At 36.9% G+C, this 26,860-nt stretch overlaps 1 protein-coding gene across 5 annotated transcripts in view; it reads right to left on the bottom strand.

Annotated features, from left to right (window-relative positions):
• Window positions 1-7,669: 7,669 nt before the first annotated feature.
• Window positions 7,670-26,860, bottom strand: part of LOC121316997 (pleckstrin homology domain-containing family G member 1-like) — a 111,501-nt gene continuing 92,310 nt past the window's right edge. For all 5 annotated transcript variants that reach the window (XM_041252484.1, XM_041252489.1, XM_041252486.1 and 2 more), the window contains 16 exons: window positions 25,579-25,679; window positions 22,996-23,065; window positions 20,661-20,707; window positions 18,771-18,921; window positions 18,348-18,479; window positions 17,360-17,542; window positions 17,031-17,126; window positions 16,098-16,184; window positions 15,317-15,350; window positions 14,702-14,797; window positions 14,493-14,531; window positions 14,352-14,374; window positions 13,630-13,836; window positions 13,352-13,468; window positions 11,288-12,908; window positions 7,670-10,922 (listed from right to left, as the gene is read on the bottom strand). In XM_041252484.1, coding sequence (XP_041108418.1) covers window positions 9,814-10,922; window positions 11,288-12,908; window positions 13,352-13,468; window positions 13,630-13,836; window positions 14,352-14,374; window positions 14,493-14,531; window positions 14,702-14,797; window positions 15,317-15,350; window positions 16,098-16,184; window positions 17,031-17,126; window positions 17,360-17,542; window positions 18,348-18,479; window positions 18,771-18,921; window positions 20,661-20,707; window positions 22,996-23,065; window positions 25,579-25,679 — 4,113 coding nt within the window. In that variant the 3' untranslated portion in view covers window positions 7,670-9,813. The remainder of the gene's footprint in view (window positions 10,923-11,287; window positions 12,909-13,351; window positions 13,469-13,629; window positions 13,837-14,351; window positions 14,375-14,492; window positions 14,532-14,701; window positions 14,798-15,316; window positions 15,351-16,097; window positions 16,185-17,030; window positions 17,127-17,359; window positions 17,543-18,347; window positions 18,480-18,770; window positions 18,922-20,660; window positions 20,708-22,995; window positions 23,066-25,578; window positions 25,680-26,860) is intronic.

The following is a 26,860-nucleotide window of genomic DNA, read 5'->3' as shown; positions in this document are numbered from 1 at the left end:
AATGTCCTTGATTCACTAGTCAGTTCAATATTATTTTTTTCTTTTCTGTGAACTCAAGATGATTTAGTATTCATGAATACAAGAACACCCTCTAGTGGTTGATGGTAGCCACATCTATTAACCGTTTCTAATTTATATTTGTGAGTTATAATAGGGGCGAGTACTTGAGCCATAGTACCCGTCGATAGGGCTCTTCAGTGTTAGCCTACCGAGGCTCGAGTTGTGCGTCGCGACCCCAAGACGAGGGCGCTAACGAAAGTCGACGTCAACTAACATGGTAGAGCCTTCATCGAGGGGGTAGCGCTATTAGAAAACGATGTTCTCATTAGTTTCTTAAAAACAAGCAAAAAAAAAACACTTTGAAATCTACATTGAACTTGTAATGATTCGTCGTAAATATGCGATGCCATGTGTCCCCCCCAGATTTAACTTAAATATTGTGTTTTGTATTTTGTCTTAACTCAAAGAGTGCCTCACAAATGCGGTAACTTACATTGCAGGGCGGTTTGTACTTGAAGTGTGCAAAATCATCAGCTGTAGTACTTGTAAAGATTCCTTTAAGAGATTTATGATTTCAATAAATGTTAAATCTTTCTAGAGATTTAAAATTTAGTTAAATATTGAAGTTCACAAAATCCAGATTTATTTGAGAACAGCTAATTCTTGATTTTCAAAATAAATAACAAAATATATATTTATTTTTAAAATAAAGATTTAGCATTTAAATAATTGAAAAGTGTGCAAAATCATCAGCTGTAGTACTTGTAAAGATTCCTTTAAGAGATTTAAGATTTCAATAAATGTTAAATCTTTCTAGAGATTTAAAACACAAAATCCAGATTTATTTGAGAACAGCTAATTCTTGATTTTCAAAATAAATAACAAAATATATATTTATTTTTAAAATAAAGATTTAGCATTTAAATAATTGAAAAGTTGCTAAATATAAGATTTATAAATTATCTGAAATGTACACATTTAAAAACATATTTATTAATTTTCACAACATTTATAAATCTGGGGAAAAATACAAGATTTGAGCTAAATCTGGAAAAAAATACAAGATTTAAGTTAAATCTGGAAAAAAAAGACGTGTTAAAATAAGAACGCTTTATTTTTTTTACACATGGCATCCCATACAACATCACCGCCTCTTCGGTTTACAAAGTACGCATGCTCACACTTCCTTTCTGAGAGAACTACCCTTGTTGTTTTAGGCACGCATAACCGCGCTATTTCGGAATATGTTGTAAGCTAATCGTATCGGAAGGGTTCCAGAACGACAGTGTAAACACACCATGTGTTTCCACAGTATGACTACCAAGACAAAATGCATGTTTGTGCCCTATAACTTCTTTATACCAATCTCATTACTTGATCTTGTGTACAGATTTGTTTGACTTCATTAATTTCCTAATGCTCTTTTCACACTCATGCAAAACAGGCACTGTACCTAAATATGGTATCACCAGACCCTCCCTCATTCTTTTGCTGAAGTAATCAATAGGATTGATCATACTCTCTAGAAGATAAAGGAATCTTTACAAGTACTACAGCTGATGATTTTGCACAGTTCAAGTACAAACCAACCTGCAATGTAAATTACTGCATTTTCTACTGTTGTGAGGCACCATTTAGGGTTAAGACAGAAATATAGAGCTAATCTAGATCCAACTGGTGCTGTAGATCTAGTTCTAGTATAATTATGTCTAGACTCTAAGCCTAATCATAAGTATTAAATAATTAGCTAACATTTACCTACGGTTATCTTCCCTCATAATCAAACGATATTCAGGTGTATTGTAATGTACTGAATCACGTTGGTTCTATTTGTTTTTCACAACATAATCATTTAATTGAAAATCTGTTGAAGCCAGTTAAATATTAATATAAATATGAATATATTTGTAAAACTCACCACTGTCTTCACTGTACTCTCTTATTATCCCCCAAGATGGCGGTGTGATTGCTCAGTCAAACTCAGCTGATGGCAGGTCTAGTATGTCTATGGCAGGGGTCTCCAACCCTGGTCCTGGAGAGCTACTGTGGCTGCTGGTTTTCGTTTCAACCAATCTCTGTTACTTAATTGAACCAATTATTGGCTTAATTAGTCAAGATTAACAGGTGTTCCAGATCTTTAGCCCCTGATGATGTAAAGACACCTGTGAAACCTGCTGGATAGGGGCTCTCCAGGACCAGGGTTGGAGGCCTCTGGTCTATCGTAACCTGAATACGTGCTTGCCACTGAATTCCCCTGGGTCCTAAAAAGTGACAGCTACAGATGGGAATTAAGCAGTGGTACCTGTGATTTTAGAACCTGAAATGTTAGTGAGGAAAATTACTTTTGCAAAAATATAAGTTTAAAATACTGGAGAAAATCTGTCCTGGCAGCTGTCAGAGAGAGGGTCCCAAAATATAAGACATACTGTTGTCGTTTGTGGGAAATAGACTCTTAAAACACTGTTGGTTGTACTCAATGCAGATTTAGATTTTTTTGTTGCTTCCATTTCTGAAGACATCACAGACAAAGTACAGGCCTTCATTCAGTCTGCATTTTTATCACAGCTGCAACTGGATCACTACAGGGCTGAACAATCAAATCACGCAATGAACTTAGTTTGTGACTCTACAGCCTGGAGTGTTTTCAAAGTAAACTCAAAAGACAAAGCTCTGTGAACAGGGCCAGTCTATGTGAATAGAAAGCGTTCCTCATATGAGGTCACTAATAGCTACTTTCATTTGAAACTGTAAAGGAATACTGTCTCTTTCAACAGTGTATCAACTTACCTCCCGGTAGTCATTTTTAGCTTTCAGGTATGCATGACAATTCCTTAAATCCAAACTAGACAAATTCTACCCAATTTACTAATCTGACTCTAAGCCCCAGATGGATAGAGAAGATGCTTTTACAGATCCTATCACTTGACTAAGAAATTGATGGACAACAAAAGTACTCAAACATTACTCAAACATTTTACTCAGTCAGGCTGGAATGAGTGACAACTCAAGTCTGCGGTGGACCTGCTAGATCAGAAACACTTCACACAAACACTTCTCTATTTAAAAACAAAACAAACAAAAAAAAACTTGACTGTGTTACCCTAAATGCAGGTTTCATAAATATTTTTATTTAACTTGAGCCTTATATCTGAAAATCAGGGCATCCAAAACCGTAACTGCTATACAGTCAAATTACATTGGTTTACTACTTCTTTACGTTTGCCTTTTTATGATATTTGAAATCATTCAGGGTTATTGCAATTACTGTACCAAGAAGTTAGTCAGTTGCTTTTTCTTAGATTTTTTAAAGATGTTTCTAACATCTTTTTTTTCTAGGTCAAGAGCTGCACTTCTTTTTCTAGTTGCCTACCATAGACATATTTAACCCAGGCTAGATTGTCCAAAGTGTCTATAGAAGCAAACGTCTGTGCCATCTAGAGCATAATTTTATATTGCCAGCATAACAACAAAACTTAATCCTTAATACCCTTTATGACCAAAAAATATTAACATCTTGCAGCCTTTAACTGAATGATGTTCCTGCATTTCTCGGATAGTCTTTTAGGAGTACGCCTTACTGAAAGTTTATGCAACTTTATATTACAATTCCAAGTGTCTTGTTTGTGCCTTATAAGGGTAGGTACAGCAGGGTTACAGTTCCTGGTGGATTATATATTCATGTTCTGGGTTCAAGTGAAATGAGTTCAAGCAACCCGATAGACCTTTTAAGAAGAACAAAAAACAATCATGACAATAATTATAAGAGAATAACAGCCTTCTTAGGAGAAACCAGGTTTATTAAGAATACACACTCTCAATTTAAAAACAGTCTTAAAACACAATCCTATCCTTTAAGCTTAGTACTAGGTTGTTCAGGCATACAAACAATTTTAGCCACCTATTTGAAACTAACAGTGTTAGCATATTCTGCCTATCTATTTTTCAGGCAGAGAATAGTGCTTACCCTCGTCCTGAGGAGTACTTGATTCAGATCAGTCAGGTGATGTCAAGTAGGTAAGAGAGTTTTCAGGCTCTTTGTGATTCAGACTGCAAAGGTTGGATTCAGCAAGTCACAAGCTCAGATCAAAGACTGAGAACAATTTAGTGGGGTTTGATTCTAGTATTTATTTCTGTCTGACAGCTTCCAACTCATCTTAATTGATGTCACTGTATTCGTTCATGCTATGTGTTTGCAATGTATTAGAAGCTGATATACCTGTAATGCATTACTGAAATCATGCTAAAAAATAAATATAACGTGCTAAGTAAAAATGCACATAATGTGTTTCCACACCTTAACAAGAGTAATAATTTTAGCAAGCTGACACTTCTAAATGTTTCTAATGACTACTTAAGCAAAGTAGTACATTATGTTATCATTCTCAGAAGAACATCACCGACTGCAACAGCAGTAAGGTTGTTATCTTGTAAGTCCAAGGAACACCATGGTTTTACTTAACAGAAGGTTTGTTATATTGTAATTTTTATGCAACACATCACCCGATCAGTTCACAAAAAGTTAAATGTGTTAATTCTTAAAAAAAAATCAGTTATTTGGAGCAAACACAGGTCCCTCTTCGAGTCAAGCTGGACTCCGTCTTCTTCTGTCTTCTCTGACTGAGATCTCTACCTTGTTCGTTCATTCAGTCAGGAATGAAATTTTTTCCTTCAGATTCCGTCTCCTCCAAGAAAGATAGCAGAACTGGCTTAGGCCTCCAATATTTAGCATCACAGGTGTGCTGAACCAGTTTTGGCATGTATTGAAACTTCCTCTGTGTTCTCCCTACCTTTTATACATTCTGGGATTTCAACTGCTGACCATTCTGTGTGATTTTTTGCACTTAAGACAAGTTACTCTCCATTTCTTTTCCATTAGGAATATGGATCGGCTTTTATGAGCTAATTCTAGTATAGGCATGTTCCCATCTAGGAAAACAAGCTTTACACTCTCCCTTAGAGTTTCCCATTCTTCTTTGACGTCTGTCACAGTCACAATCTTTTTGTCTCAGAGGGGCCCTCATCTTTCTGTAATATATTATCTTTAGCCCAGACTTATCTGAATCTCCCGCAGGACAGTTATGAAAAGTCCTGTACTTGTCCATTTCCATTTGTTCAAAGAGGTATATCATTCTAGGCATTCCATGAGCTATTTTAATGCTCTGGACAGAATATTGGCTCACTTACTTCCATGACTCCAGACTGCCACACTTTAAAATCATAATTACAGCCAGTTGGTATTTCCACCACTAAATTAGACAAAGATCCTGCTGAATACCTGTGCCTATTTTGTATATTTTATATATTTTATATTTTCCACATCCGACCAGGCCTAAGGACCTTAACTAGCTTCTCCAAAAAAGGGAAGAAAAGGGTTTCGAGAATCTGCATTGTGGAGTCTCGTTTTGATCTTGCCGCGGTCACTGAAATATCCTATTTGGGCGCACTAAGATTACAACAGCAAATAACTGTGGGTAATCTTATTTCTGCAAACATTAAAATCCAAAATCCACAAAAGTGTTTAATGACAGCAAACTTGCTAGAAAGGCCTTTCGTTTCTGGATTGAGAAAAGCCTTTGAAGTATAAAACAAGTGTAACCATTTTACGTTGGACCAGTTTCTACTTCAGGTTTATACAGTACACCATTATTGCTCCTGCTCCCAAACACATCCAGTAATATAAAAAAAAAGAAAAAAATGATTATTTGTAATAAAACCTCAACAAAAAAAAAAACACAACACAAATACTGATTGATTTACCTTTACAAAAACTAAAACATCAATGTCACTTTCTTAATGCTGACTCTTCTTACACATGACTCTCAAACCCCGTCTCTCTTATTAAGGTATTGGTTCCTTTTGAATGGAACCAACTTAATTTCCAGGGGGTTTGCCACTGATGATGGGGGTGATAATGAGGTACCAAAAAGTATATTAACTTTAGAGTTAAAGGCTGTCTAACTAACCAGATGTATAGGCTTAATTAAGCCTTCTGGATGCACGAAGGAAGAAAAAAAGTCCTATAAATATGGAAGTAAATTACAGGTAGTTATCAGACCACTTTGGTAGCACAGACTTTCTGGTCCATTTTTTGAGGACCTCTTTGCGAAGCTGAATTCTGGTGTTGTATTTAGAGCCTCTGGTTTGGACAACTGTCCTTTCTTTGTTCTGTTTTATATTTTAAGACATACCTCTTTGCAGGAGGGTAAGCATAATTTTGAATTTATAGCTCAGCTATAGGATAGGATTACTATTAGCTTTAGAGATGTGGTTATATTGGATGCATTTCATCTAAATGGGTGCCTTTAGACTGCCTAAAGGTATGTGTTGTAACCATATTGCTTTATATATTATTAATGCTGCTGGTTTCCAGACACCAGGCTGTCTGGAATGTCTATGATCTAGGATTCGAAGTAGCTCTGCAATCACTCGAACCATTTAAGCATTAATAAACTGAAGGAGTAAATATATACTCCAATTCATTACACTTTGAATACCTGAGTCTTTGTAATTTTTTGGGATTAACTGTTGTCTGGGTACATGAAAATCTGTAAGCCAGTACACAAATAACACACTATAGGAGTTTATGCAATCTTATTTGCCCTCCTGTTTGCCTCTCCTGATTCCATTAGATAATTAAAGAACTGCTCTAATGTGACACTATTCATGTGCTTTGCTCTTTGAAGGATTATCAGATCTACAGAAATTGTTTATATATAAAAATGGAGGTCTTAAAAATGACTTTCCTTTTTGTTACTGTTGATGTTCTTCAAAGTTTTCCATTCATGAATTAAAAGCAAAACCACGGTTGGCCTTTTCACATTCACAGCACTTGTGTAACTTCTATAGTCTGAGTGAATGCATGGTACTAGCTGTATCTAGAACTGTGAGGAATAACAAAAGAGCAGTGAAAAGAGATCATGCTTGAGAATACATGTATACTATACCATGTGTTTCTTTCAAAACTGCACTTGAGACCTGTGCATTCTTATTTATTATTTGTTTGTTCAGAAGATGCCTTTATCCAAGGCAAATTACAGAGACTAGGTTGTGTATGCATCAGCTGCAGAGTCACTTACAGCAACGTCTCACCAGAAAGATGGAGCACAAGAAGGTTAAGTGACTTGCTCAGGGTCACACAATGGGTAAATTGCTGCAATAAAGCATGTTAACATACAATTAACGATTTATTAACAGTGTAAAACTGCCCAAGTGCCCCTGGATCCATCTTCCACGTTGAAAAAAGGCACTGATGTTGAAGGGCAAAATAAAACGGTGTGGTGGGCCAGATGATGCTCTTTGTTCTCCAGTTGTCCAGCCCAGCTTTAAATGATGATTGAATACTGTACAGCAAGTTAAGTATCCACATATTTTATACTGCATTAATGTAATGTAATTACATAAGAATTTCCCCCAGGCCTATTTTTTGTGTAATTCAGGATCACGAAAAAGTAGACCATGTGACCTTGGATAAAAAAAAAAAAAAGTGACATACAGAATAGAATAAATAAGCAAAATAATTTCACAATAACATCTTACAAGTCTCATTTTGTAAACTCCAATATCTTTACTCTAATAAACGTTCAGACAAAAATGCACAGAAAATCAGACCATAAACTTCACTATTCTTAACATGTATTGCATTTTATTAAGTTTTTTTTTTTCACATATACAACTTTTTTTTTTTCTAAGCAACACAATTGCACAAAAACAAATAATTTCCTTTAGTTGGCAGCATAGTTGGACAGCATTAAAGCAAAGCAACAGCAAACAAACTATAAAGCATTACAATATAACAATTTCCCTAAACTTTACAAATGTCTGTACAAAACAAAGTGTTTACAAAACAAATGTAAAAAGCAAAGTGCAACACAATGTTAATCTCTTATCCATAGACAAGCCTTTTACAATCCCAGTCTGGGGGGGGGGGGGGGGAATAAAATAAAAATCTAACAGCAACATAGAAAATAAAACACGTACTTCATTTTCAGATATATTCACATATATAATGCGATGTATTGCCCAACAGCTTGGATACAGTCCAAAACGTTCTGTCTCTCTGTGTAATATACGCTTGTTAAACAGTGTTTAAAGCCTTTCGTCTTTCACCAACATTTTTTAAAAATCATTCACAGTAGATGCAAGGATCATTTTTAAGCCAACAGCAAAAATTACAAGAAAAGAAAAACAAAAATGGCCAGATAGAAAAAAATTGCGAATTCAAGTTGAGCAGACTTTGAGATGTTCTGATTGCAGAAATAACTAGCAAATGAACAAGATGTGCTTTTAAGAAAAGAAAAACTAAACTACATTACATTTTAGGGAAAGGAACAGAAGATCAATAGTATTAAAATGCATCCTAGGTGGCTTTCTTGCTATAGGTTCTATACAATTGTCCACACAGTGCTGCTAATCTGCCATTAGGTAAACAGGCTAACTATTGCTGTTGGTATAAAAGTTGACCATGCTTTCATTAAGAACCATTGCTCAAGGGCATTCTTGTTTTCAGATGCTGCTTCATAACAAGGTGACCAAAGATCAATCTACCCCTGAAGCAATACAGTTTGCATGTGTTCATCAGTACCAACCATTATATCCTAGTCTGGTCTTACATGGCCCCTTATAGACATAAGATGTGTTACATTTGAAAATATAAACAGGACACTTGCTACAAATTAGTTGTGTCTACTACAGTGTATGCAGCTTTTTTTTTTTTTTTTTTTTTTAATGACACATGATATGTTACATATGGATACAACTGCTTTCTACATTTCAAAAACATAGCTGGAAGGTTTGAAATAAATATGAACCATTACTGAATAAATCATTTACACCATTTATTTGCAACTGTGTTCTTCATAAAGCATGATCCCTTAAAAATCCAACTGGTGTTCAAGCTAAAGCAGAAGTAAGATTTGTGCATTTATGTGAAATAGGAAACTATTGAGGCACTTCTACAATGTCAATGTTAGAAAGTGGTAATAAATATATGCATGCACTGTCCTTAAAGGTATCAAACTGCAGTTAAATTACATGAAAGCAGAGACTAATAAATGTTGGCATGAAACTATGACGCAGGTTTGTGTTTATTTAAATGCAATTTAAAATTACAGTAATATGAGACCCATTTGTGTTTATATACTAACATTGTTGTACTAGTTATCTAGGTTGATGATGATATGCAGGTAACTACTATGTGTCCTAAAAGTCTGTGGAATAATAATAAAAAAAAAAAAAAAATCACATTTATTATTTTTGTGTTTATTATCGTTTTTGTTGGTATAAATGGGTAAGAAGTAAATGTAACTCTTGATAAACATGGGAATTGATAAAACTGTCATGTTTACTGAATAATACAGGAGAGGTGTTGATTTCATGAACTAATTTCCATTGGACCATGTTACCAAGAATCAATGATATGGGATATTGTCATTACAAAAAAAAAAAGGAACACAGTTACAGTACATATTGTAATTGTGACTTAACTTTAATTCTGGTCAGTTTGTAACATGCTAAATAAGGTTAATAAAAATTTCTGGTTGAAGCTACCTAGCTCCATGAAAACATACTGTCTGGACAATTTAAAAAAAAAAAAAAAAAACACAAACGTTGTCCCTTAGATTTTAGTTTCCATAAATATACATATATGGTTTTTAACACAAGTACAAAAGCACATTTTAGGTTATTGCTGGAGTTTAAGTAAAATGCCACTTCCTGACTAACACTGTACTGCCTGCAGAAAAAAGTTAAGTGGAGTTAGGATCGCATAAATTCGTGTGTACATAAATATGCAGATAACATGCTCGCATTATAAATTTAGGAGGCTGAAGCAAAACTACTGGAGCTCAGACAGTGAAATTTCTGTCGCAAAGACTGCACTAAGTTTTGTTGGTTTTCCGGGGGTACTCTCCAAAGATATTCATTGAGTTTATCTTGTTCGGTAAAGTCAATCAACGAGACACCGGGGCCGATGTTGCTGTGTAAAGTCTTCACTGGTGAGCAGGGAGTGCTGAGTGAGAGTCTCCTGCTGCAGGGTTCTTTCAGGCTGGACGCCAATCCCCCATTCAAGCTCCGTTCTGAGGCTAGGTCCTGCTCTTCATCCTCAGACTTAATCTCCACGTAGTCCTCATCGTCATCGCCATCGTCCGTGTCTTTAAAATTGGCAAAATAGTTCTGAGTGGCAATTTGTGCATTGAGCGGTGAGTTTCTGCTCACCACCAGGACTTTCTGGGAGTCCTGAAGAATCATATCTGAGTGGTTCTCTGATGTTTGCTCGGCAACACCATGTTGCTGCTCTTCATGGATGGCGATATGCTCACTTTTGTGGCTCAGCATAGAATTATGGTGCCTGTCCTCTACTGAATTTCCATTTAGGGTAACCGGATTCCTGTCCCTTTGATTCTGGTGACCTGTAGATTCCACTGTTCTGTTGTTTACCATGACGGAGGATGAGGACTGACACCTGTTGTACGGGTTTGATTTGGCAGAGGCTGGCCTCCTACCCAAAGAATTGTAAACATGTTCCTGGTTAAAGTTTTCTTTATTGGGCTGGCTAATGAAGGCGCTCCACCTTTGAGTGGGGGCATGTGGGTGTGTAACTGACTTAAGACCTGGGACAGAGCAGGCCTGGGACAATTTCCACTGGGTAGCATCTGACTGGTCCTCATGAGAGTATGCTTGTTTGTCAGGCCAGGAAATGAAATCAGACAGCTCTCTGTTACTGTAAGTAGCATGCAGCCAATCGTCATCGAGACAGTTACTGTCCGAACCTAACTGAGAATAGCGCTGAGATGTCAACTGGCACTGTGGAGTGTTCCTAACCGAAGATTCACTAGTATTGTCTCCCCCAGTCTTCTGGGCTCTGGGAAGAGTGTCTCTAAACAAAATCTGGTCATACAGATGAGAATATTCTGCAATTCTGGCACCTGCAAAGAAAAAAATAACACATTAGCATTAAATACTTTACAAAGAAGAAGTGCCAAGTATGATATTTATAGTAAAACACAAGTTAATGATGTGAGTTATGTTTATTACAACATGTGGCAATAGCTGTGAAAGTTGTGTATTGACACAGAAGACTTTACATTTGTTAAAAGGAGGGGTTTTTTTCTATGTATGACATTGCTCCAGACTGAAATCATACAGTGCAAGAAAATAACAGAATAAATTCCCACACTGGGCATTTAAAGTTAAAAAACAAGAACACTGGTCAAACACAAAATAAATAAAACATTTGTTACCCAACCTTTTTATCATTGCAGAGTAACAAAATATACAAAATCGTCCATACCTATTGCAGGACCTCCTTGTTTCTTCTCCTCCAGGATGGCTGCAAGATCCTTTAGCTTTGATTTTGGCTTGCCAGGTGCATTCTCCTGATCTGGGCTTCTCATCTTTAACATCTGATTGGCCTTTTTGATCTTCTGGCTATACTGTCTTGCCATCAAGAAAACCCTGTTCTTTGTTTTATCCACAATGTCCGCTCCCAGTTCTGAACTTTCTGAACTGGTGTTGGATAGAATGCTGTTCGTGGAGGTTTGAGAGCTCTCCAGATTCTCTAACTCACTGGTGAATGAGGATCTACTGAAACTAGACCTGTCCTTCTGTGAGTCACATTCATCGAACCTAAAGCTGCCAGTGCTGAACCTCGCTAGCTTCTTTTTAACAGTCTTGGTGAAACCAGAGTTCTCAGGAATAGAAAAAGTAGATGCAGAGCACTCCGCTCCTCTATGTACCTCTTCTCTATGGAGATCAGGTACACTTTTAGCATGAGTCTCCTCCTGCACGTCATGCTTGCTAACAGGGAAAGCAGCTGGGAGGTGGTCTGGCTTCTTCTCATTTTTCTTGATGTAGCTTTCCAGGTCATTCCATATCTCATCAACCTCTTCAGACAGCTTATCTGCTACCGACCTGTGGGAAAGAGAATCAGAATTGGAGGAGCTATCCACCCAGCCCAAAAGGTCTCGGTCCTCAGGAACCTGGTGGTCAGAAGTATCGTCCTCGCTAAACTGCAGGCTCTCTTCAGAGATGAACCCTCCCAGGCTATCACAGCAAGCAAAGTCTGCCTCGAGACCAAAGAAGCTGTCCTGTTTGCTCGTGTCACTCTTATATGAATCCAAGGGCGGGTCTGAAACCCCTATTGTGTCATATATGTTTTCCTCAACAATTTCTAGCTCACAAGAACCAAAAGAAACAGAATTTTGAGCTTTGGCTTTATAGGTATCAGATAGAAGAGACAGGTCCTTACTCCCAGAGTTCCCACTGTGACTGACTGGCATTTCTGTAAAGGCCACACCTGAATTGGTTTTCTCTGCCACCGCTCCCTGGGGAATATGCATGTAATCCTGCTCTCTTCGAATGAGGCCCATTGATTTCATGTCCTCATAACTGATGTTGTCATAGATATTCTCAATGTCATCAATGGTGAGCTGATCTGAGGACTCTGAAGTAGAAACTCTGCTGGGCTCATCCACTTGCAGGCTTGACTTACTGTCTTGTGCTTTTGGCTTGTTACCATCACTTATGGTCGGTTTGAAATCAGAGTTTTGCTCCCCAACGCTGCTTGCCCTTCTAATAACCTTACTGTTTGCTTCAGGTGTCTTTTGTTCAGGTTGTCCAACATGCCAACTGCAAGGCCTTCCAGGACCTCTGTTCCCCTCCTTAACTCTGGTGACGTTGAGATTCGGGGCGGAGACGGAAGGCACAAACATCTGGTAGACGTCCTCCTCCTCCTCAGCTTGATGGGCAGGTTGTTGGCTTGAAAATAATGCCTGCCTGATCTGATGATCAGTCCAGATGTTTCGAATGGCTTGCGGACCTCCCAGAACAACGTTCAAGTCCGAGTTGCTCTGTGTGCTGGTAGTGCTATTGTTAATGCCTGAGCGCCCAGTGTCCTTGGATTCTTTAGATGGCTGTGGATTAAAAAAATAACGATATAAAAATTAATTCAAGACAGAATATGCCACTTGACAATAGTTAATGCATTAAGTATCATCAAAACTGTAAATCTTTTAATAAAATCAGTGGACATCTGTTTGAAGCCAGCACCACAACTTGTGCCCAGTGATAAATAATTGCAGCCAATGAGGTCTACTATTCAATTATCTAACCAACGGTCAATCATAATACTCCTGTTCTTTAACTCTGTATTAATCATCCTAGTGCTTTTCACTCAAGCTCTGTTTGTTTGGTGTAATTACTACATACACCAAACAAGATTAGGTAGCAATCAGGTTTATACATCTTAGGGTACTGTGTAAACTACAGTAGCAAGGAAAGCTGCATACTACTTTCTACCAGGATCATGTAAATGAAGCATTGCAGCAATGCTCCTGATTTAGCAAAGTGTTTTTACCTGCAAATCACGTGTGCAAACATTAAGACTTCTTCTCTTTTCAACGTTCTCTGAAGCCTGGCTGTTGAGCCTTTTCCTGCCTCCTTTCGTTTGAGTTTTGGAGTTCAGCTCAACACCCTGTAGACAGAAAGATGCAACAAGATCTGAGCAAAATCAACAGGGAATAGCTTAGGCTATGTACAGTGTATTTTCTCACTGTATACATGAACATTAACTGAAGCAGTTTCAAAAAAGAGAGGGAAACAAAACAAAAAAAAAATCGCCATCATAGCTGTTACCTGCTCAGTATCGTCCTCATCATCAGCGTCAGCCTGCTCCCTAGCATGCATGCGCAGACTCTCATCTGGATCGCTGGGGTAGGTGGGGTCCAGGAACTCCCGGGACTGATTCACTGGGCCGCCTTCTCTGCCACTGGAGTTCAGGAGATCATCACTCGAGCCCAACTTAGCAGCCTGAGACAGGAGAGACCCTTCCACACTGATCCGCTGAAGAAGCAAAACAAAACTTTAGAAATGCATCACTCCATGTAAGAAAATGGAAAGGGCTAAAAAAAAAAAAAAAAAAAAAGGATGGTAGAAAATTTAACACTGGTTTCTGTTTTTTTTTTTTTTTAAATGTTGTAAACATCTGAGGTGCAGAATCATTGTACCGGTGTTCATATTTGAAAATGTATAGTTCACCATAGTTTATTTCAAGCTATTAAACATCTATGTCTACTGACACTTTGTATGCCCTTTGTTTCTGTGTAATCCTGTGCTCAAAAAACAGAGCAATTAAAAGAAAAAAAAAATCCTACATTTCTACAGAGCAATGCAATTCAATTGCATTTTACCAGTGCTAGACTGAGGATCAAGGGCTTCTTACTGTAGCAATATAGGGCGACGGAGATGGACGACTAGCTATCACACTGCAAACATACAATTTAATGCTAACTGTGGGTTTAAAATGATAACAATTGAAAAAATGACCAAAATAGTAAAAAAAAGGTTTTGTAGCTTACCTTTTGTACATCAGAACTTATTTCTGGAGGAAAAAAAAAAGAAAAGAATAATAACTTAAATTTCATAATTTAATTTATACAAACTTAAAATGATCACACAAGGTTATCTTGTCACAGGATAATAATACATGTTAGACTTACCATTTTGTTTTGAACCTCTTTGTAAGCGAGCAGACGGTTCTGAAAGACACAAAATTGTTCGCATATGTTGATTAATAGACTTTAAACAAAATTATCTCCATGCATCAAAGAGTAAGGGATCTTTATTGTTACAGCCACTGGGATCTGTAAGAAAAAACAGCATCAGGTTTCTCTTATATCATATCTCTCTATCTTTTATCATGTCTTACCTGACTTCCTCCTCACCCTCCTAGGATTGCCGCCTTCTTTAGAGTTTAAAGCAGCTTTCTTTTCACCCTCGGGGCTATAATGGAAACCTGGGTGATCTACAGCAGGGAAAAAATAAATAAGTGCACCTGTTTTTACAATAGTACCGTACCATACCTGTCTTAATACTATAAGGCTATATAAACATTATAAAAAATGCAACACCATGGCGTGTACTGTAGGTAGATAAAAAATTGACATAATATTATGTACTTCCATTACGCAGTCTGTAATACGTTAATCATAGTAATATTATTTAAAGCTTAATGGACTGCAAGGGACAAAAGCTGTGGACATCATCAAACAATGGCCCTTGAATCTTCAAGAAAAATATTGTCTTGGAGATTCTCTTGTCCCTTGCAAAGGCAGGCCAAGAAGCTTTAACAACTGAAGTACTGTGATTATTAAAAGAGAGAAGCTGCAAGGAGCAATGCACAACAAAAAAATATAGCCATTTTAATTGAATGTCATAGAAAAGTATTTTTACAACACTAATGAAGTGAAAACATTGGTCTAATTTACTGGCAGGCTGGCCCTGGTGCAATATCATATTTGTAGTAATTAAAATATATACTTACGAGCAGCATCCATCTCCAGAATAGCTTGCTTCGCCTACAGTTTAGAGAGAAAAATATAAACACGGTTGCATTAGCTTTAATTATAATTCTCATTTCCCAAGTTCACTGCAAAATGTGCTTACACTTCTACTACAATAGGAATCAGTGTGTTTAAAGAAGGCACTGTGTGGCACCATGCAGGGCCTCTTTTGCGATGACCACCCAGTTGGTTAATGAAAGACATTAAAGCTTCCCTCTGGGTTTTGGGAATAAAGGGGGGAACAAATTGGAGATCCCTTTGTCTGTTAGAAAATACAACATATTGGAGTCTCCTCTTCACTGAAACAAAGACTCCAAGCCAAAGAAAAGCGTGCTTGTCACAGAAATGCTAACCTGGAACCAGTGAAAAATAACATTATATTAAAAAAAACATAAAAAAAGAAACCCTGCAAAATAACAAACATCTAAAATGTATCTAATCATCTTAAATCACTTAGATAGTTATAGTTTGTGTTTTCAGCTTTTTCCAATCTAAGAAGCGGAGTTTCACAGATTTTTTTTTTTTTAATAATACCATTTTGTTTCACTAGGTGGCCCCTTAGCACCGTTTTAAAGACGAGAGATATACCCATTAAGAGGCACGTTACTGTCTATCAAGTTACCGTTAAGTGTCGTCCCCACCTCCCTCCTCCCCCCTCCCTCCTGAGGAACTACGATTCTTTTCAAACAAGGCAAGCTGGCAACATGATGGACAGGGACAAAAGTATAACAATGTCAGAATTAAAAATGTGGTTGTTCTTACCTTTGCTGGTATTTTTGCTGGGTGGTTTTCAAGTATTAGTCTTTTCAAATAAAGAATCCAGAGTCGTTTGTCCTGCTGGGATCTGGCCTGTTGGAAAATTGCAATTTAAAATTTAATAGTGTTGAACAGGGTTAAGAGCTCTTTTTTTAATATCAGCTTTTGCATTTCATCCGCAACGCAAAAAATCTACAAATACACAAATCTAGTTTTACTTTGAACAAAACAAAAAAGTGAAGACAACACATAGGCTACGCTTTAACATGGTATATTGACTGAGAACACTGCAATGCAACACTTGGGAATGCTTTCTAAAATTACAAGCACCCAGGGGGTTTAATGGATTCAGTAGGCACAGTGATTTGATCAATTTATTTAAATTTTACTTATGTATGTATTCATTCGTTAATTCAGGATGAAAAATCCCTCTGGAGACACAGAAGGTCACTAGCAGGGGCAGGGGTAAGCCACAGAAGCCATCACAATAGAATGACCAAAGTAACACATCAGCTGCTTCTAGCTAACTGGGGGGTGCATCAAACTGTTTATGTCACTGATGGGAAAGTAACTGTGACAAATTCTTTAAAATACTATAATTAATTTAACATTTTCCAGACGGGGCACTATCAGAGTCTACTCATCAATGGCTGTACAAGGTTCAGCTGTGTTTGCTTATGTAAACATATTACAAAATCATGTATCTGAAGTTGCAGTGTCGTACAATAACAGATGGAGAGACCAAACTTCCTATCCTTGAGGAAACAAATACCACACTAGTGCTAGTGTGAGCAAGGACTGTGCTCTTCAAGCCACAACTAATGTATTTCCCCCATATGTAATCCAGACAATAGAAATTTACCCACAACTGGAAGTGCGTAAAATGAAACAAAACACCACTCGCAATAATGGATAACTTGCTTAAAAGCATTACCATACCTGTACAGTGTGCTGAAGTTTGGGGTTCTTGTAATGGAAGACACTAAAGCTAAGGGGTTCCTTTGGTATGACTTCCACCAGCATTAAATTGCAACACTGTCAAGAAAAACGAAAAAGGAGAGTAAAGATGACAATGTTTGGAACGTAGTTAACAACTACAGTCATTAATCACCACTGAATTGTATACATAAAGTTATCTGACAGCAAATACCACCCAAAGCCACTTTTTCCGATCTACCTCAAAGGTAAACCGATATTAGGTTTTGCAAAAATGTGTAAAGCTAACATTACATGATAAATTAATCCCAACCACAATGAGCAGTCCTTACCAAAATGTGAGCTTTGTATGTATAGGATTCTTCTCTTTTCTTAGTAATAAGCAGAACTTTATCAAATAGAAACAAAGTGCGTTCATTCTTGGCACGCTGGATGCGGAATGTTCCTTCTAAAACCAGCTCCCCGTAGCTAATCAAGTCCGGACCTTTCCAATTGGTAAGTAAACTCTGTATCTCCTGGAAAGAAATACAAAGTGCTTTATAGACATTTAAAAAAACAAACAAACAAAAAAAAATAACCCAATATAATACATGGTGTTATCTGCTTGTACATTCCTGTTATAGTTTGTAGCTTAATAGAGTCTCTGTCAGACAAAATCAGGCCTGACAATTACTAGCATGGTACACCACAGTTCTTTTTTTAGGTTATCATCCACAAACACAGAAATTAAATAAAAGTCTGGCTGCAAAACTATACTAAAACTTGCAAGCACTAAGCACAAATCATTAATATTTTTCAAAGAATGTCGATGGGCTGCTTTTTAGTGCAAATAACTGTCATCAATCTCACAAGAACAAGTTAAAGCAAGCATTATACTCCTCGAACAGTCTGACAAACTACATAATTAAAATGAATTGTTACAGGTGTGACGAATACTAATAGCCAACACAATATAACCTTATTCAGTATTGTTAGCATTTGTATGTGCCGAAAAATTCAGACGGCAGAATACATTTTGTAGTGCATCTGTTTTTTTGTACCGTATCCCTAAAGACAGTATAAATATAGAAGAGAGAAGCTTCTGAAGGGTATATAAAATTCCAAAGGTAAAATGAGAGTAATTTATAACCATAGCTCTTTCAGCCTTTCTCTATTCCAGTGTAGAGACTTGGCAGAATGTTAAAGCAGCTTGCAACAGAGAAGCTATGAAACTAACCAATTCTGGTTTCTGGAGTCTTTACAACAAGCTACTGCCCCCCCCCCACCCGAATATGTTGGCAGATTATTCTGCAGACACCTTTTATAAAACAAGGTGGTTACCTGTAACCTCACTGCATGTTCGTGTTTTCTCTTCATATCATTTATGTGCCACGCCACCCTCTGCATTGTGTCAATGGCATCCAGAACTACATCGTAAGCCTCAGTGTCTTTGTCCAGGTGGTTTGCTATTTCCTGTAACAACAACACGGCCACATTACGCACACACAGTACCAGCAGAAGACATCTTAAAGTAAAGTAACGTAACATACAGTACGTTTCTCCTAATTTCCCATTAGACTGAAAGGGCTAAAAAGGCAGAACCTTCATCATTTTGGTATAACATACATTGGTTTGTCTGGGCTTGTCAACAGTGTTAACTCTGTCTGAAGAAAGTAAAACAACTCTATAAAAACCCTGTTCCAGGCAGAAGAGGCTGGCTTAGATACAGCCATGCTACCCCGTTTGGATGTTAAGTTGGCTTACATGCAAGAGGAGGTGGTACTTGAGGATTCTCTGGACCGGCTTGAGCAGGTAGGAGCCGAGCGGGAGGGAATGCTGCAGAGCTTCTTGACGCTCCCGGAAAAACTTGGACAATGCCTTGTTCCTCATGCATTCTGTCAGCACAGCTACTGATCTAGAAACAAATTCAAAAGCTCAACTGTGCCCTACAAATATCAAACCATATGGTACATTGTTACAAATAGTGCTGCAAACTAACCAAGAAGCAATAAAATACTGCCATATGAGGAAACATGTTTTTTTGTGAGGGGGGGAGGGTATATAAAAGGAGTATAAATAATATTGGTTCTGTACACACAAACAGCCTACAACAAGAGATACCACATTTCAGAACAAAGGCAACATAACCACGGCCACTAAAAGCCATTGTGTAGCTGCATATAAATAATGTGTGTAAGATATCCTCCCACTGTATGGTCGAGGGAAGACGAGAACTACCTACAATGACATGCTTGTGTCTCCCCTGTCTGTCAACTCATTTCCCCAGGATGGATCAGATTTCTCTGCTGTCTGGTTCCCACCCTGGGGCTCCCCCTCTTTGACTATGGAGTGCACAGGGGTGTAATTTGTTACATAGACGAGTGAAAGTGTTCCTATACTTTTTACACTGTATATTAGGTAGAGTATTGTTGTTTAATAAAGCAAAATGTAAAGAAATGACAATGTATTTACAGTATATACAAACCACAGGAGGTTTAAAGCATTTTAAAATCATACAGCATTTCACAACTTAATTCCTACTCAAAACTAATAATAGATACAAGTACAGAGTGAAGCCTACTTAAAATCATGCTGTTACTAACAACATTTTTTAAGGAGCCATTTTTTTTTGTTTTTGTATTCAGCTCCATTATTAAATGTTTTGAACATTTTTTTTTTTTTTTTTTTTTAAATTGTGTCTTTATGACTATTTTAGACCTTGGACTTGTTTTGATTGACTTTTAAAGTTCACACATGTTTGAGAATATTAATATTACACTTGTAACTTACAAGGTCAATTTCAGTACCTTTAAAAGATGGATACTTATCATTTTTGTTTGTCTCATGTATTAATATAAATGCCCAATAAACAGGCTGTTGAGTCACACTAGATTCAGAAAACAGGCAGACACTTCAGAGTTTGGCTCCTCCATGTACAATACCTACTTTCATGTACAAATCTAATTAAAACACTATAAACCCATGTGAGCATCGCTATGAATCAAGGACAGACATATCTGCTTTAGATGTGGCTTATAAAGCCTGGCCACATTTCTGATCTATTTGTGAAACGTGACACGTTAACTCCTGCCTGCTTACAATTATAATGATGCATCAAAGACTAACTGGAGTTACAGACATCTACCTAGGATTATTCAAAACTCTGTGCCGTTTAGGTAGACAGTCACATGCCAGTTACACTCCTTTAGCTCAGGAATGCACGCTACAGTGTTATCAGAACCTTATCTGCCTTTGTTTATTTAAAGCCAGAATAGTTAAACTGTAAACAAAATAAAACAAAAACAAAAAAAGCCAATTCAAAATAGGCTTTCTCCTTTTACCTGGAACTATATATATTATATATTATCTTAATATATATATATATATATATATATATATATATATATATATATATATATAATCACCCTACATAATTCCATGCATTAAAAAAAAACACATCCCTGTTAATTTATTTAGTTAATGGCAGTATTATTGATAAAGGTCTAATGGTCTGGTTTACCTAATCTATAACACTGTTAAACCGTGTTACAATTTGGATCGATTTTTTTTTTTTTTTTTTTTTTAGTCCACACCATTTTGCATAGCTTGTAATACTTACACTGAACATTTCACTTCACAAAAGATTCTTCTTACCTTGGGTAGTTTGTGCAGTACTGGGTATAAATGTGAAACTCTTCACTCTGGAAAACAAAAAGGTCACATTTTCTTATTCTTGTGTGATTTTTTGTAATTTCATTGGTGTCTGTTACAACAGCAGCAGCATCATTGTCACATCGGCCTATTTTCTGGAAACTGTTGTTGTTCACCCCATTGGTGGCTGTATAGCAGGAGCATCATTATTCAGAAGAGCTGTATAAGAAAGCATTCTCAAAACCTGATAAATCCAGGAACGTGGGCATGTTTGTACAGTACATTCAGTTAGCTACTGTAAATACCCTTATTGAATAAATGATTACCAACAGGCACTGTACAATTCCAACTTTTAGTAGTTACTGATCTTATCTATGAGTAAGCTCCATGTCTAGTGATCAAGTATAGATACTGTGAAATGCTTATTCCATTGTCACTTCAGCTAGCACACTGGCCATAGCCTACCAGAACACTTGATTTTTCTCTAATTTCGTATCCTGTTTTATTGATGATGAAATAGATTAATGTGTCTTTCATTAATTAAAAGTCATTACCTGATTGTTTCCATGTTAGCAGGTTCTATATTTGCACACACCCTGTTTTCTCGCCTGAGGTTGATGAGTGTGTGTCATCATAACATACCTTTTAAACAGTCAAACCCAAGTCTAACAGCTGAAAAAGCTGAAGACAACTCAAGTGAAAGCAGCAGACATTACACCGAGTAATTACCTGCTGAAGCAGGTCATTTTTGGTTTGAAATATAAGCAGACATACAATTGCAGAGCACTGTGTACTTGCTGGGAGGGGTAAAAGAAAACAAATTTGTAATGGTTCTTAAAAAATCACACCTGTTTTTTTTTTTTTTTATGTCAGGCACACACCTCTTCATGAGTGAAATGAACCAGAAATGAACAAGTGATCAAACAAAAACAACAAAAAGCCTGTTTTGAAAGGTTAAGTTACCATCAGTGCATAAAGCTATGCATGTTTATCAAATCAGGTGAAATCATTATTTAAAAAAAAAAAAAAAAGTTTAAAAATGGCCAATGCATATTGGCACTAGAATGTGAAAAGCAATTAGGTATCAAACACTGCCAATCAAAAAGGAAAAAATGATGGGATTAATAGCTTGATGCTAAGCATATTACTGGAGATGAAAATCCAGTATATCTGTTTTTATACCTTTTTGTATTGCTTGCCAAAAAGTCTTATTTGCACCATTGATATCTTCATCATCACCCCTGTAGATATCATCTTGTTTGGCATCGCACTAAGAAAGTGTGTGATCCGCCTTCCATAACCCAAATAAGCAGAGCAGGCTGCCAGGGTAATCTTACTGTTCAGTTTCATTGACTCAAACTTGTTTCTGAAGATTAATTATGAAAGACATTAAGGTTTGACACAAAGTGCATTTCGTATTAATCAATGTTCATTGGGCATTATTATCATTGCTACAAGAGAACAGTGTTTAACATGACGTGATAAAGAAATACACAAGCACTCGATAGCTACAGCCAGTCCAGCTACTGACTGAGAACTTGGGGCCACAAGCACACAGCTTGAGAAAAATTCATTCATTTTAGAGCCAACTGTGCCTTTTTTTGTTTTACATTAACATTAATGTGCTTTGTTTCTATTGATTTATTTTTTTAACCGAAAAATGAAACTAGTCAATATTTATCCCATAACTACTACTTTGTGTTCCCTACTGCATTCATAGTTCAGTTTATTTAATTTTGAGATACACACTGTGATTCCCATCTGTGCGGTCATTTGATCTGAACAGTTTTCAGGAACTTAGTGGCTGAAAGAACCATTCAATACACTTTTCAGACAGTTTAAAAAAAAATATATGTAAACGCCCTGATACACTGAATTAAAGCCATCTTCAAAAAAAGTAAACACTGAAAAAGGGAGAAAAAAATTGAAAAGCTGAAGCTCTAATAATAACACACAAGTCTTTTCTTAAATTATCATTAGGAAAAGTCTTGTTTTCACAAAAGTTGATCAACTCTTAACACACATGAGATGTAATACAGGTTGCTGTTTATCATGTACATCTTACTGTACAGTCAGCAAAACATTTTCATACTGAAAGCAAAACATTTTTTAAGGTAATTACATTAGATATGTTATTTTTGTTCCCAAAAGAGTTGTAGAATTGAAGGCAAATATAACATTTGTTTAAAACAATAATTATTTTTACTGAGGTGCTGCAGCTCCCTAGGTGTGTTATTTTGTATTGTTTTTCATGGATTCCTTGTTTGAAGGATACCAGCTGTTAACCTCAGGGCCGGCAGACTAGACAAGTCCCAGCTTGAAGTGTATTAAATCTTACCTTTGCAACAAAACACTCTGCTATGGCTACAGGATCAGCGTTGCAATTCTCCAAGTCTTGAAGGAGCTCACTGCAATGAAACCAAAAAAATATAGAATTTTATACGTGTTTGGATTTAAGAAAATGAAAACAACCACTTGAATCAACTTTCTACACAGTAGAAAACCTGTTTCATGAGGGTATGCATCTTCTGTCCCTACAGCTAAATCTAAAGTTTATTGGGGAATGCAAGACTGGACTGCCAACCAGGGCTATTTTTAGTAGTGTACACAGGGTCAAAACTGTGGAAGACCTCCTAAATTAGTGGTGCACAACTCACGTCATGAAGGGCCTGTGTCCCTCCTGGTTTTTGTTCTAACCATACTCTAAAATTAGTTAAATGGACCAATTAAGCTTCTAATAAGGTCCAATAAAGTACTTTAGGGTGCAGTTGGAATAAAAGCCTACAGGGACACCTGCCCTCCAGGACCGAGTTGTGAACCACGGTCCTAAAAGCACAAAAGACCATTTACGAAAGCTCCGAAACGGAAATCCTAATCGACTCTCATTGTCGCGACGCTTAGCCTTAAGAAAAATGTAGAGACAGGTACTGCTAATGAATTAGTATTTAATGTCTCTTGTTTTAACATGCATGGGTGGCTCTTGCAAAAAATGTCAACGTGAAATAGGTGGCGACAGCAATTTTAAAACGATGCCAGCATAGCTGCATGTGACAAAAGAGGTGAAACTGTTTCTGCTGAATAAATTGCATATGCAGTAGAAAGTCTGATACAATATATGATAACAAGGTTGAGACCACAAAAAGTTAACTCTGCTCCTATGAAACGTAGAGAACAATCCAATACCTTGCCACAACCTCTAGGATGTACCTTGGGACCTTGTTAACGAGACACTATCTAAGAAAGATTGATAGCATGAAACTGGGAGTTTCACAACAGCTATAACTAAGTACAAAACAATAATGATGGATGGATAGAGGCTACACTCAGATTTCTGTGCGCATTGGGATCAATATAACTGACATAAATTCTGTCTTACTGTGCCTTTTTATATGTGGCCAAAAAAGAAAAGCAAACAAATATTTTAATGACTTTACATGCTTCACTATAAGTACCACAAAAAAAGAAAACAAAATAAGCTAATTCAAAGTGGGCAACAATGGACCTCATACTTAAGTCAACTTGTGCACAGGGACTCTTTACTGCACAATTTCACAGGATTAGTGCTCTACTTGAGGTGTGTACACTTCTGAAAGGGACTAAAAGCTGTGTGAATCAGTCACTGGGATTTCTACTTTAACAAGCACTCAAAGATGACACTTTGACATAAAATCTTCTTAACCCTAATTCAATAATTGATGATGGCATTGATAAAGTCCTTTGATGCTTTATTCCTATATATAAGCTGTCAACAATAGCCTCACCCAGAACGCCCATATATATATATATATATATATATATATATATATATATATATATATATATATATATATATATATATATAATTATATATATAAATGTATATATATATATTTTTGCTCTGCTTTAAACAATACTATTCAGATCTTCAATGTATTAAGTTCTTTGGGCCAGAGTTTTAAAATCCTTCTGAAGCCAACATGTATATTAAGATCTACGGTGTCTGTAAAACTAAGAGAAAACAGACACCATGCAGCAGCACTGCAACCCAGTTCAACACGTCAGAAATACAAAACTAAATCCTGATTTAAAAAAAACAAACAAACACACAAGCAAAACAGTTGTACACATATGCTTTGGGATTTGGCATTGAGGCTATTTTTGCTGTTTAAATGTCAACTGTTTCAATAATTTTTTGTCTATGAAAACAAAAAAAAAACACAAAAGGTCTCATAACTACCCACCAACCTTTTAAAAGTTCCATATGGGGAATTGCATGAGGCGAGAGTTCTGTCGTTTGGCAAATGGCTACATGCCATTTCCATCTGACGGCTGTTTGGGTGTCTAAGTAAAATATACATGCTGGTGGTCTAAAGCTAAACCCTGATGGATCAGAGCCAGCACCACAAACCTCGTCACATTAGGATGCAACAGCTGCAACATGAACAGTGCAAAAACATTTCCTAACAGCTTCCATCTATTCACGCAAAATTAAAAGGCTTCCTAGTAAAACCAGACCCTTATTTATATTTGGCTTTCCTTACATATGGTATTACATTGCAAGTCCATTAACTCGCAGCAGTCATGTTTATTCCACAGGGGAAACCCCTTGAAAAAACAATCACCTCATTCCTTATGGAGTTTTTGGACAAAAAAAGTGCATAAACAACAAACAGAACATTCGAACAGCACAATAAATCACTGACACAATTATTGCACACACAAAGCACATTGGACATTAGATCCAGCAGCAAATGATTAAACGTACAGAAAGACTCCACTTGCAGGGGGATCCCACGCTTTGGATCCCACGCTTTGTACCCCACTGTCACTGTCAAGCTTTGTTAGCATCTCCCACTACATTCCTCTCGTAGGACTGCCATGTAAGTGCTAAATCAATCTGTGTTGTGATTGTGCAGAGTTGTGGAAAGCTCTGCCCCCTTACCTGTTGAAATGATAGATGTCACGGATGTTGCCAAAGAGCTCTGACCTTTCCTCTGTCCCCAGGGAAAGCCGGGATTGGTCAGTGATGCAGTCAAGGTAATCCTGGAGACAAAGGGATAGGTAATGCTGAGAAAAACCAACAAAAAACTTGCCGCTCCATTTGAAAAAGTAAAGGAATAATTATATAATAATTTTTTATATCAGTTTTAACACACTAAGAAAATAATTCATTACACATGCAGGTCCTATTGTCAGCAGCAAAATACATTTCTTTTAGAAAACTGTAATAATAATAGTAATTTAAAAAATAATAAGAAGAAAAGTGAACACTGGTAATTAAAGCAACAGATATGTTGGAGGAAAAGACCACCCTTCCACCCAGCGTACATGCCACCCCTTCTTTCTAATTTAAACTCTTTAAATGGGTATTGAATATGGGGCAGCTCTTTGGAGAAGCTCAACATTCTACAGCTTATCCGCATGCTTAGCTCTCAGAATAGACCATAGAAAAACAGACAATTGCATATAATAAGCTGTCAACACAAAAACAAGTCTAAGCGCACAAATCAGAGAGATATCTGGTCACACAGCAGTTAAGATAAAACTAACACAGAACTACAACCAAGAGGTAGCTCATTCTGAACATGCATTTCACCACTTACATTAACACTTTTTAAAAAAAATTGTACAACCATTGCAAAATAGTTTACAAATTGGGAAGTTAAACATATTGGGCGGAATTGGACAAAAACAAATGGACTGTATCCCAGCTCTTCTTTGCCTTGAACCACAAAGTTTCAAACAAAGCAGCAAGCAGGACCTACAGTAATTGTATCACCTCATCTGGGGTCAAGAGACGAGAATGCCAGTTCAAGCTTCTGTTGGCAACAGAACGGATTTCAAAGTGAGGTCAGGTGTCTTCACAGCTTACAACAAAGTATTCTACTGAACATACAAATGCAGCACTACAACAAAACTGCAGGTCTGTGGAGGTACAAAAAACTATGGTGAAATCTTTCCTTATGATTTGAAGCAGGTAAATGGATGTGGGAATAATAAAATGGCATAGCTGATGGTGAAAAGCATGACGAGGTAGCACAGCATTTTTTCATCCAGCTGTCAGCACCTTCATTAACAGTCTTTAGTGCATAACCCTTTTATCACCTTAACAAGCCATTTATTATTTGCTTGCAAGCACAAAAGGTGAACTGGGCTTTCTCTGTGTGACAGACATGTCTTTCAGTACAGCAGTTATTTCACAGGCTTTAGGTACATAAATATAA

This window comes from Polyodon spathula, chromosome 6 (assembly GCF_017654505.1).
Source record: "Polyodon spathula isolate WHYD16114869_AA chromosome 6, ASM1765450v1, whole genome shotgun sequence".
NCBI classification, from domain to species: domain Eukaryota; kingdom Metazoa; phylum Chordata; class Actinopteri; order Acipenseriformes; family Polyodontidae; genus Polyodon; species Polyodon spathula.
This window is presented reverse-complemented; position numbering and strand designations above follow the sequence as displayed.